This window comes from Nyctereutes procyonoides, unplaced genomic scaffold (genome assembly GCF_905146905.1).
Source record: "Nyctereutes procyonoides isolate TBG_1078 unplaced genomic scaffold, NYPRO_anot_genome, whole genome shotgun sequence".
Taxonomy (NCBI): domain Eukaryota; kingdom Metazoa; phylum Chordata; class Mammalia; order Carnivora; family Canidae; genus Nyctereutes; species Nyctereutes procyonoides.
This window is the reverse complement of record NW_026575128.1, coordinates 9068734-9081710: the sequence shown is the minus strand read 5'-3', so window position 1 is coordinate 9081710 and position 12977 is coordinate 9068734. Positions and strand designations below refer to the sequence as shown.

Sequence of the window (12977 nt, the reverse complement as noted above, 5' to 3'; positions counted from 1 at the left end):
TTGCAAGGGCCTCCAAAGCCAAAATAATCTTGTATAGGAACAAAATTGGAGTCACCCTTCCCAATTTCGAAACTTACTGCAAGGCTACAGTAATAAAAATAGTGTGGTACTGGCATAGAATAGACTCAAGAAACTGGAAATAAATCTGTACATTTGTGGCCTGTTGATTTTGACAGGAGTGCCAAGATCATTTAATGGTGAAAGAATAGCCTTCAGTAAATGGTGCTGGGACAACTGGATTTCCACGTGTAAAAGAATGTGTACCCCGACTTCACACCATATATAAAACGTAACTCAAAATGGATCAGTAACCTAAATATAAGAGCTAAAACCATGGAGCTCTTTGAAAAAAATATAAGGGTACTTTTTCATGACTTTGGATTTGGCAGTGGATTCTTAGATAATATACAACAGTACAAGTAACAATAGAAAAAACAGATTGGACTTAATAAAATTAAAATCTTTTGTGTATTCAAAGACATTAACAAGAAAGTAAAAAGACAATATACAACATGGGAGAAAATATTTACAAATCATATCTGACAAGGGTCTGATATCTAGAATGTATAAAGAATTCATATAACTCAACAACAAATGACAATCCCATTTTAAAAATAGGCAAAGGGCAACTTTTTTCTAGATATGTCTCCTGAGACAAGGGAAACAAAAGCAAAAATAAACTTTTGGGACTACATCCAAATAAAAAGCTTCTGCACAGTGAGGGGAAACAATCAACAAAACTAAAAGGCAACCAATGGAATGGGAGAAGATATTTGCAAGTGACTTATTCCAATAAAAGGTTAGGATCCAAAATACATAAAGAAATTCGCAAACTCAACATCGAGAAAATGCAAGTGACTTATTCCAATAAAAGGTTAGGATCCAAAATACATAAAGAAATTCTCAAACTCAACACCGAGAAAATAATCCAATTAAGATGGGCAGAAGACATGAACAGACATTTCTCCAAGTGTACAGATGGCCAACAAATACATGAAAAAATGTTCATCATCACTTACTATCGGGAATACAAATCAAAACTACAATGAGATACCACCTTGCACCTGTTAGAATGGCCAAAGTCAACAACACAAGGAACAACAGCGTTGGCGAAGATGGGGAGACAAAGGAACCTTCATGCACAGTTGGTAGGAATGCGAACTGGTGTAGCCAGTGTGTAAAACAGTCTGGAAGTGCCTCAAAAAGTTAAAAATAGATGCAGTGCCTGGGTAGTGAGTCAGTTAAGTGTCCATGATCTCAGGATCATGGAATTGAGCCTTGGGTCGGGCTCCATGCTCATCAAGGAGTCTGCTAGAGATTCTCTCCCCCTCTCCCGCTCCCATGCTCGTGCATAAGTGCTCTCTGTCTCTCAAATAAATGTTTAAAAAGTTAAAAATAGGACTGCCCTACAACCCAGCAATTACATCACTAGGTATTGACGCAAAGAAATACAAAAACATGAACTCAATGGTGTACATGCACCCCTACATTTATAGAAATGTTATTTACAATAGCCAAATTATGGAAAGAGCCCAGATGTCCATTGAGTGATGAGTGAAGAAGAGTGGTATTATACATGATGGAATATTACTTAGCTGTGAAAAAGAATGAAAGGACATTTGTCATTTGAAAGGACATAGATGGAGCTAGAGAGTATAAGGCTAAGCAAAGTAAGTCAGAGAAAGACAAATACCATATGATTTCACTCATATGGAATTTAAGAAATGAAACAGATGAATATAGGGGGAAAAAAGAATAAACCACAAAACAGACTCTTTAGAGAAGAAACTGAGGGTTGCTGAAGGGGTGATGGCTGGAGGCAAGGGTTAAATGGGTGATGGGTAGTGAGGAGGACACTCGATGTGATGAGTACTGGGTGTTGTATGTAAGTGATGAATCACTAATTTCCAAAACTAATTTTACACTGTATGTTAACTCACTGGAATTTAAATAAAAACTTGAAAAAAAAAAAAGAACAAAGCAACATACTAGTAAGTGTTTTTATTGATGATTTCAAGCACCAGTTAGTAAAACTAAGAAGCAGTGGAGTTTATATATTTCTAGCGGAAAACCCTCCTTGGTGTGGATATGAGAAAAGTAGGCAAATATACTTACATATAGGTCATTCTTTTGACTTAGAATTTCAGTGTAGATATCCTCAGAGAATCCAGTGTTTAGTTGAAATTACTGTAATTAGCTAAACTAATGTTCATTGAGCTCCATGCAGCAAAAAAATACCAAAAAGATGAATGCAAAACATGTCATGTACTTACTTAGGTTATTATAATACCAATCACCTATAAACTACACAGAGAATTGTTGTATATGTTGTTTTTTTTTTTTTTTCCCAATGGTGACTTATTTTCCACTGTGTTTTCGTTACTATTTTTTGGTTTTGAGGTAAAGGAGTTGTCTTGTGTCAGATCCAAAAAAAGTGCCATTTATGTTTGGTAGAATAAGAAAGTTATAACCCTCTTCTTTGATCGCAGATGATGAAAGCCATGAACAAGTCCAATGAGCATGTCCTGGCAGGAGGGGCCTGCTTCAATGAGAAGGCGGACTCTCATCTTGTCTGTGTACAGAATGATGACGGAAACTATCAGACCCAGGCTATCAGTATTCACAATCAACCCAGAAAGGGTGAGTATTTGAGCTAGTTAACGGTAAGAATTGTGCTGGACTTGGAAAGTTGGATATCTCGGCCCCATAACTCTAAACTTTCTAGCTAGGTGGCCACAAACAGTTTGATGAAATTAACCTTTCCAAGCTTATTCTCCAAGATGATATTGACTCCCCAAGTAGCCAGGCTCAGAGTCGCAAATGGGATCTCTACTACTGAGGGGAACATTTTGAAAATACTGCCTCAGGACATTGGCAGGGCCAGAATTGATATTTGAAGGTAGGAGACTAGACCTCTTAGTGAGAATATGCTTAGGTAGATTTGAAGCTTGTTGAATGATCATATCCAAAGAATGGTAATTAATAGGTTGCCTGCATTCTGAAAGAAGGCTTCTTGGTTCAGTGGTACTCAGAATATGTCCTCTTCATTTAGGAGATTGTTAGAAATGAAGTGTCTGTACTCCAGATCTGCTAAATTAGAATTTGTTTTTTAACATGGTCCCTGTGTTCAAATGCACATTGATATTTATGAAGCATTGCTTATAGTGGCGTTTCTTAAGGTGTCTAATTGGGTTCTGTGGTTTTGAAAAATAGATAAGTGAAAGTCTTGCTTAATACATTAAACTGAGAAATCCTGGGTTAAACAAGTTTAAACAGATTTCTTTACTACAGGAACCCTCAGATCCTTTAATAGGCTGAGTTGTATTGTGATTTTCCAAAAGGAAGATAGTGCCTGGACCTTCCAAAATTTATTTGACTGTGAATCTTCTTTTTACTCAGAATATCTCCCATAACTAGCTTTCTTTAGTAAGCTTTATGAAATACTTCTCTCGTTGACAGTGACATAGGTCACTGTCTTCAATATGTTTTTTTTAAATCGGTTATTTAGTAATGGCATAAAACGTCTTTGTCACATGTATGTATATTCAGTATGATATCTAAAATACGGTAGGTGATAAGTCCTCAATGCTCTCCATTAGCTCACATCGTAGAATATTTGAATTAAGTTCTGGATATCATTAGTGTAATTGATGATATCCATTGATAAAACTAGAGATTCTTCAGAAGATGATTCAGGGCCTATGAAAAATCTAGAAACTAGGTCAAAAGTTTTGAATAAAATAAATAAGTTTTAAATAAAGTATAAATGCTTAATTTGGGAAAGTATAGATTGGAAGAGTGTGAAAAATAGCTATTTCTATTTTTAAGGTTTTCTAGTACATGGAAATAAGATTCAGTTTATTCTCTGTAGTTACAAAAGGCCCAAACCAGCACCATTGGGTAAAAGTTATAAGGATCTAGATCTGAACTCAATTTGAGAGCACATTTTGTAAGACTGAGAGTTACCAAGAAATAGAACGGGCTGCCTTGTGCCATTTTGTGTTCCTTGTTACTAGGAGTCTTTGATAAAGCCTGGATGTCCACCTGTTAGAGATATTGCAGGGCCACTGGGCAGGAAATTGGATTAGCTTAGTCCAGCATAAGATGCGGAGAAGCCCAGGAGCTCCTACCTGGCTCAGTCAGTGGAGCACTCGACTCGATCTCTGTGTTGTAAGTTCAAGCCCCATGTTGGGTGTGGAGATTACTGAAAAAAGACAAAATTTTAAAAACAAACAAAAAAAGATATGAAGGAGCATAGTGAGATTTTCTTAGAGTTAAATGTGATTAAATGTCCTTTTATGAAGAAATAATGGTAACAGATATTTGTCTTTTGAATAGGTATTTTTTTAAGAGAACTGCATTCGGTGAAAAAAGTGGTTGCCAGCCACATCTCCATCTTCAAAACATGTTTTATCTAAAAAAAAAAAAAAAAAGGTATTAGATCGGGGTATAGCAGACTTTTTCCATGAATGGCTACATGATAAATATCTTAGGCATTGCAAGCCTGTGGTCTTTGGTCGCCAGTTACTCAACTCTGGCATACTTCACAAACTGCCATAGACAATATGCAAATGAGTGGACATGGCTGTGTTCCAATAAAATTTTACTTACAAAAACAGAGGACAAAAAAAAAAAAAAGAGGACAGAAAAAAAATTAAATTAAATAAAATTAAAAAAAAAAAAAAAACAGGGGACAGGCCAATTAGGTTGTAGTTTGCCAAACCTTAGACTTGACCACTAAGATTTCTTTGCTTGTAAGATTCTTTAATTCTTGGGCAGCCCGGGTGGCTCAGTGGTTTAATGCCGCCTTCAGCCCAGGATGTGATCCTGGAGACCCAGGATGGAGTCCCATGTTGGGCTCCCTGCATGGAGCCTGCTTCTCCCTCTGCCTGTGTCTCTGCCCCTCTCTCTCTCTCTCTCTCTCTCTCTCTCTCTCTCTCTCTCTCTCTGTGTGTGTGTGTGTGTGTGTCTCATGAATAAATAAATTAAAAAAAAAGATTCTTTAATTCTTGATTAGAGGGAGAGGAAAACAAAATGAGGGGTATATCTTAAAAGTTCATTCCCAAAGCTACCATAAGCATTATTGGTTACTTGTATATTATGTAACATAGAGTTGATGTTTTTTGTTTGATGATGGCTGGAGTTACCAACTATCAAATATTTCATTATTGTTCTTAGGCTTTATATCTCAGAGTCTACACTAAACTATTTATATTATATTTTAGTGACTGGTGCCAGTTTCTTTGTGTTCAGCGGCGCTCTGAAATCTTCTTCTGGATATCTTGCCAAGTCCAGTATTGTGGAAGGTAAAGAATAAGTCGTTTACTGCAGGTATATTCAGTCCTAATCATACAACTAAAAAGGATGTTGGAGTGCCTGGCTGGTTCATTTGGTAGAGCATGTGACTCTTCATCTCCAAGTCCTAAGTTTAAGCCCCATGTTGGGCATAGAGCTTACATAAAAAAAATAATAATAATAATAAAAGTTAAGGGGATCCCTGGGTGGCGCAGCGGTTTGGCACCTGCCTTTGGCCCAGGGCGCGATCCTGGAGACCCGGGATCGAGTCCCACGTCGGGCTCCCGGTGCATGGAGCCTGCTTCTCCCTCTGCCTATGTCTCTGCCTCTCTCTCTCTCTCTGTGTGACTATCATAAATAAATAAAAATTTAAAAAAAATAATAATAATAAAAGTTAAAAACTCAAAAGCAGAGGATGTCAAGTGAAACCATGACACTTCTACAGTAGACTTCTGACTTCTATTATGTATTCGGTAGCATAATTAATAAGCATAATTGTAAGCTAATTAATATTGTCATATGACATATAGTGCTTAGTTCTCCAAAGAAGGGAATAAGTGATACAGATAATCATGGGACAGTGACATAAAAATTAAGAGATGGCCTTTCAGAGCTCTGGGGTAGGGCATCCAAGAGGACATAATTTGAGTTCAGTATATATCATTGGGCTCAAATTCAGTTTGTCTTAACTCACAAGAATGCTGCAGTCATCACTTGGGGTACAGAATGGGATGCATTTGCTGCTGGTTGCTATAATTAGATTAGACATAACACATATCCCAACAAAACTAATTAAATGAGAATTAATGAAAGGCTCATGAGCATACTGTTTATTTTCTTTGTTGGTTGATTCTTCCTATATTTTGATCTGGTTGCTTTGATCTGGTTACTGTTGTTGCATAACAAATTTACCCAGAACTTAGTGGGTTATACAGCAACTGTTTTATCAGGTTCAGTGATTCCTCTGGGTCAAGAATCTTGACAAAGTAGTGTGGGGAGGGCTTGACTCTACTCAGTGATGTCCTGGGCCTCAGTTGGGATGACTTGATAGCTGGAGGCTAGAATTATCTGAAGGTTCATTCACTCACACATCTGGGGCTGGTGTGGGATGATTTAAAGACAGAGTGGTGAGTGAAGTACTGACATCTTGACTCCTCAGCATGGCCTGGCAGCCTTGGGATAGCTGGACTTCTTAATCCAGGCACACGTGTTCTAGCAAAGGGCAGAAGCCATGTTGCTTCTTATGACCCAGTCTCGAAAGTCAAACGATGCCCCTTTCACCATACTCTAGTGTTGGAAGTAGTCATAAGCCTGCCCAGGTTCGGGGATCCCTGGGTGGCTCAGCGCCTGAGCGTCTGCCTTTGGCCCAGGGCGTGATCCTGGAGTCCCGGGATCGAGTCCTGCATCAGGCTCCTGTAGGGAGCCTGCTTCTCCCTCTGACTATGTCTCTGCCTCTCTGTGTGTCTCTCATGAATAAATAAATAAAATCTTAAAAAAAAAAAAGCCTGCCCAGGTTCAGGAGGAGAGGAACTAGACACCACTTCTTAATGGGGAAATGGGAAGGTAGTGCTGTGAGAAAGCACTAAGGTGGGAGATACTGAGATGTGAGATGGGAGATATTGTGACCTTTGGAAAGTACAATCTGCCGCACATAGTGGAAACAGGTTTTCATTTCCACAGTGGCTTACTCCAGTGGCCTGTGTGAAAGCAGTCCTTCCTGAGGCTGGAGTCCAGTATGTTAACTGAAATACATAGACAATCTTACACGTTAATAGACACTGCCTTTGACCTCCTTTATTGGTAAACTTAATAAAACAGCTAGTGAAGAGCAAACTACACTAATATTTTACAACTAAGTCTCACTACTTTGACTACGAAGTGGAAACATGCTATTAAATTGTTAAGGGACACCTGGGTGGCTCAGTGGTTAAATGTCTGCCTTCAGCTCAGGGCCTGATCCTGGAAACCCGGGATCGAGTCCCATGTCGGGCTCCCTGCAGGGAGCCTGCTTCTCCCTCTGCCTGTGTCTGCCTCTCTCTCTCTCTCTCTCTCTCTCTCTCTCTCTCTCTCAAGAAAAAATAAATAAAATCTTAAAAAAAAAGAAATTGTTAAGAAATCTAGGACTTAAATAGTCATTGGTCTTAAATGACTATTTAATGCCTAAGTGATCAAGTACTGACTACGTTTGGAATTGTGTCTTGACAAGATGATTAAAAAAATACCCTTTAAATGTTGTGGAAATGGTAATTTGAAGTGACACAGATCCTTATAAATGCAAAGTAATATGCTTAAAACTTAGGTCTGTGTCTTTGGACTGAAAATTTTTTAGGTCTTATATTTTACTGTGTGTCAGTGGAGCAGTTGGCTGCCTGTTTATGAAATCTTTATTGAAGCTTTTTAGAAATTATTTTATTTTTAAAATTTTATTTATTTATTCATGAGAAAGAGAGAGAAAGAGGCAGAGACACAGGAAGAGGGAGAAGCAGGCTCCATAGCGGGAGCCCGACTCAGGACTCGATCCCGGGTCTCCAGGATTGTGCTGTGGGCCAACAGCCGGCACTAAACTGTTAAGCCACCCAGGGATCCCCTAGAAATTATTTTAGTTGACAAAATTTTGTGTCAGTAATTGCTTAATATGTGACAACTTTATGCTGAATTTCAGTGTTTGCCTTTGACGAGGCCACGTAGAGTTCTCATGTGTTAGCTACACGGTAGCTCGTGGAACCATGTGGTAGGTTTGCCCTATTCATCACTAGCCAATGAATGGATTCATCTCTTCTCCCACCGCTGCTGTTTTTATTCGGTGACATATTTAACAAATATTTCCTGGGCATTTGCTGTATACTGAGCAGTCGTAGGAAGGTGAGAGAGACAGAGGTACAGACACACAGATATGATTAGAGCAGTTAAATACAGAGTGAAAACAGTTCTGTGAAGAAGAGGGATGCGGCCATGTGTAAGCTTTCCCTTGGAGCAGTCTTAGGAGAAGCTCTAGCCCCTCTCCCAGGCTTGGCACTGTTTCCATCTGTATCATCTTGATGCTGATTCTCAGATGGCGTTATGGTCCAGATCACAGCGGAGAACATGGATGCCCTGAGGCAGGCGCTGCGAGAGATGAAGGACTTCACCATCAGCTGTGGCAAGGCGGACGTGGAGGATCCGCAGGAGCACATCTACATCCAGTGGGTGGATGATGACAAGAACGTCAACAAGGGGTAAATACAGTGGACTTTCCCCCTTGTGGCATGTAGTTCTGGGCTGGGCTCTGGGTATTGTCTACACTGGTGTTTATGACTTTACTGAAAGCCCAAAGAGAAAGAACTGCTTTGAGTGTATATAACATAAAATATTAAATTTCTAGTTTCTTGGCTCAATTTCTGAAGGAAGGAAGTTTCTCTGCATATTTTTGAAGGGAGGGGGAGAGGAGTTGATGAAACAAAACAATCCTCTAAAGTTATTGAGATAATAGTAATAACCTAAGCCTTTTATGGTTTTGTAAAAAAAAAAGCTCTTTTGCTAACATTGTTTCATTTGAGATAATAACTAGTGTTGTTTTTCCCACATTATAGATGAGTAAACAAGCACCTGAAGGCTCCATGACTCCACAGAGCCAGGAAGTGGCAGGGCTAGGACTTAACACCACCCTCCTGGGCTTCAAGCCCTGTACTCTTTCCCAGTATATGGCAGCTCTACTCTGCGGACTCAAGCCAAACCTTTGGCGTCATCTTTGACACTTGTTTTCCTCTCATACCCTACACCTATCACAATGGTGAATCCTGGTACTGTTATATTTTATAGTATGTATTTTATATATTCTGTTGGATTTTATTTCAACATCTATCACACCACCTCTCCGGCCACCATCATTTGGTCTGGATTATTGCAATCGCCTTTTAATTGGCTTGCTTGTTTGTAGTCTTGAACTCCTCTTGCCCCCCAACCTAATCTGTTGCTAATACAGCAGCCAGAGCAGCGTCACTTCTCTGCTCAGAACCCACCACTGGCTTTCAGTATCTCTCGGGTAAAAGGCAAAGTGGTTTTCAGCTTATATGGCCTCCCATCACCCGCCCACCTCACGGAAGCAACACGTGCCTTCTTCCCTGAGCACATCGACTCTACTTCTCCCCTCAGACATTTACCCCTGCTGTTCTTTCACCTTGTACTCTGCCCCTCAGTAGCTAAGACTGCCAGATGAGTTCCTCCTTCACTGACTTCAAGGTTTTATCTAAAATGTCATTTTCTCAGTAAGGCCTTCCTTGGCCAACCTCTCTAAATTATAACCCTCCCATACACCTTTCTTCTCTCCCACAACTTCCTATCTCTCTTCCTTGCATTATATTTCTCAAGAGAACTTTTAATTCTCTAACATAAAAAATATATTTTTACTTATTATATTGCCCTGGAATGTGAACTCTGTAAGGGTAGGGATTTTTGTCTGGTTTCTTTATTGCTGTATCACCAACACCTAAAACTCTGGTACCTAGTAGGTACTTAAAAGATTGATTGGTTGAACAAATATATCCTACGTCATTGTATTAAGCTTTCTCTGGTCCAGTCCATCCCTTTTTCTTTCAGGCAATAATTCTATGTGTAGGTCTTTGGAAATACAAAAATGAATTGTACAAACTCCCTGCTGGATAAGTGGTTCAGCCTGGTTTTGAAGATCGTTATAAATAAGTGCATCAAAGTATGGGAGATGCTCATAGAAAACTCTAGGATACAGTGAAAATACGAAAGTAAAGAGGGGGCCGGTAAGGATGCTAGGGCGGTACTTAGGAAGCCCTTCGTAGAGAAGTGGCCGCTGATGGAGCTGAATGTGGTATGTGAGTAGGTGTCTGCCACATAGTTGAGGCACAGGAGGCATCCAGCCTGGGGGAGCAGCAGGAGCAAAGGCAGATAGAGGGCATTTCTAACACAGCACGCCAGATTTAAATTAAAAAAAAAAAAAACCTCTTACACTTTTGTTATTGAACAAAAAGAAGCAATTTCTAAATCAATGAGTATATTTGCCTATTTTATAAATAACCCTTTATCTTCCCATACTAAGTTGGAAATTTAAATTTCGAAAACAATTTGTGTTTAATATTCTCCTATAGTTGAAATGAACATAGTTATTAGGACCAAAAAACTGATAGTCTGAAAATCTGATGCCGTAAGATATCAGTAACTAATAACCAGCAGGTTGCCCCTTCCTACCTACAGCAGCCGCCAGTGGCAGCATCTTAGAAAACAGGACGAGGGATGCCAGGGGGGCTCAGTGGTTGAGTGTCTGCCTTTGGTTCTGGTCGTGACCCCGGGGCCCCAGGATTGAGTCCCGTGTCGAGCTCCCTGCATGGAGCCTGCTTCTCTCTCTGCTCCTGTCTCTGTCTCTGTCTCTGTCTCTCTCTCTCTCTGTGTGTGTGTGTGTGTCTCTCATGAATAAATAAATAAAATCTTAAAAAAAAAACCAGACAAAAAACAGGACGAGAATTAGTTAAGGAAGGCTCTTGAATTCAAGAGTTTAGTGTGTAGTGTATAAAGTGAATGTTTTCCAGCTTGTCCCTCAGTGTCTGGGTATCCTGTCCCAAAATACTCTAATAAACTAAGATTACCCTTTTTAAAAAGATTTTATTTATTCATTTTAGAGAGCGAGTACATGAGCAGGGAGGGAGCAGGGAGGGTGGAGAGGGAGAAAGAATCTGAAGCATGGTCCACACGGAGCACGGACCCAACGTGGGGCTCGATCTCACCAAGAGTCTGATGCTCAACTGATTGTGGCACCAGGCGCCCCAAGAGCGCCCTTGTTTGACACTGTTGTTTCATGAGTTACAAATTAAATTCAGTGTTGTTTAAATAATTTTAATTCAGGTGAATGAAATGAATCCCCTATATTGAAATTTAATTTGATCTTTTTACATAGAGATTAAAAAACATAAACAGGTTTGAAAATTGTTAGGAAGAGCTTGGGGGGTGCCTGGCAGCTCAGTCAGTTGACTGTCTGCATTTGGCTCAGGTCATGATCCTGGTGTCCTGGGATGGAGCCCCACATGGGGCTTCTCCCTCTGCCTCATGTGTTTTCTCTCTCTCCTCCCTGCACCAAATAAATAAATAAGATGTTTTTTGTTTATTTTTTATTTTTTAAGGATTTTATTTATTTATTCATGAGAGACAGAGAGGCAGAGACACAGGCAGGGGGAGAAGCAGGCTCCCTGCGGGGAGACCGACATGGGACTCTATCCCGGGTCAACAGGATCATGTCCTGGGCAGAAGGCAGCGCTAAACTGCTGAGCCACCGGGGCTGCCCTGTTTTTTTTGTTTTGTTTTGTTTTGTTTATAAATTTATTTTTTATTGGTGTTCAATTTGCCAACATATAGAATAACACCCAGTGCTCATCCTGTCAAGTGCCCCCCTCAGTGCCTGCCACCCAGTCACCCCCACCCCCTGCCCACCTCCCCTTCCACCACCCCTAGTTTGTTTCCCAGAGTTAGGAGTCTCTCATGTTCTGTCTCCCTTTCTGATATTTCCCACTCATTTTTTTCTCCTTTCCCCTTTATTCCCTTTCACTATTTTTTATATTCCTCAAATGAATGAGACAATATAATGTTTGTCCTTCTCCGATTGACTTATTTCACTCAGCATAATACCCTCCAGTGGTCTATGTATACAATGGAATATTACTCAGCCATTAGAAACAACAAATACCCACCATTTGTTTTTTGTTTTTTAAAAGGAAGAATTTGGAATCTTTGTGACAATTATTTTAAATCCTCATCAGAATGGGGTGAATCTCCACCTATTTATACTTGCTATATTTTGAAGAGGAAATTATTATAAAAAGTGGCCTTTTTTTTTAAGTGGCCTTTCTTTATTCAGAAATCTAGGAGTGATAATTTAGCACTAAAGGGAATTTGTTGCAATAATAATATCAATATTTGTTCATGAGCTTACACCAGCACTGTTAAAATTAACATACTTGGTCAAATAATTCTTTTAATCAATAAATATTAAACTCCTATATTCTAAGCAGTGGGTCAGAACTGGGAGTACAGCATACAGAGGCAAGTGTATCATGTCCCTCCCCTTAAGAAGTTCATTTGTGAGGCAGATATGCAAATGTGTGAGTGTTAGGGTCAGGAGCAGTGAGAGCGCGGGGCGGAGAGCGCAATCAGGTGGGTGGCCATGCACTTGCTGAGTTCAGGAAGGAGCAGGTTTGAGTAGAGTTTTTTTTTTTTACATTGAAAGAAGCAATTCCTGGAATCATGGCTCCTTTTTTATGTGTCCTTTGAATGATTTCTGCACAGGCCCTTCCCACAAGAGCTCTAGTCACGTACATTTCTGTGCAGTGTCTTCTTGCTGTGATGTGTTGCTCAGGTGTGTTCAACAAAGTGCGTGGTGTAATTAGTAGCAAGACTTGATTAGAGACATGGTTCTTCTAACTTCAAGAGCTGCTCCCATCTCTTTCCTTTGTCTCTATTGTAGTGTTGTAAGTCCCATAGATGGGAAGTCCATGGAGTCTATAACAAGCGTGAAGATATTCCATGGATCAGAGTATAAAGCAAATGGAAAAGTCATCAGATGGACAGAGGTAAGGAGATGAAACTTTGGGTGATTGGGTGGCTCAGGTCATGATCTCAGGGTCCTGGAATCGGGTCCCTCATCGGACTCCCTGCCCTGCAGGGAGTCGGCTTCTCCCTCTCCCTCT

General features: G+C 40.0%; 1 protein-coding gene across 1 annotated transcript in view; it reads left to right on the top strand.

The window, feature by feature from the left end:
• ZFYVE9 (zinc finger FYVE-type containing 9) overlaps window positions 1-12977 on the top strand; it is a 185705-nt gene that overhangs the window by 169419 nt on the left and 3309 nt on the right. Inside the window, exons 14-17 of the mRNA XM_055341934.1 lie at window positions 2490-2640; window positions 5226-5306; window positions 8348-8510; window positions 12755-12860. Coding sequence (XP_055197909.1) covers window positions 2490-2640; window positions 5226-5306; window positions 8348-8510; window positions 12755-12860 — 501 coding nt within the window. The remainder of the gene's footprint in view (window positions 1-2489; window positions 2641-5225; window positions 5307-8347; window positions 8511-12754; window positions 12861-12977) is intronic.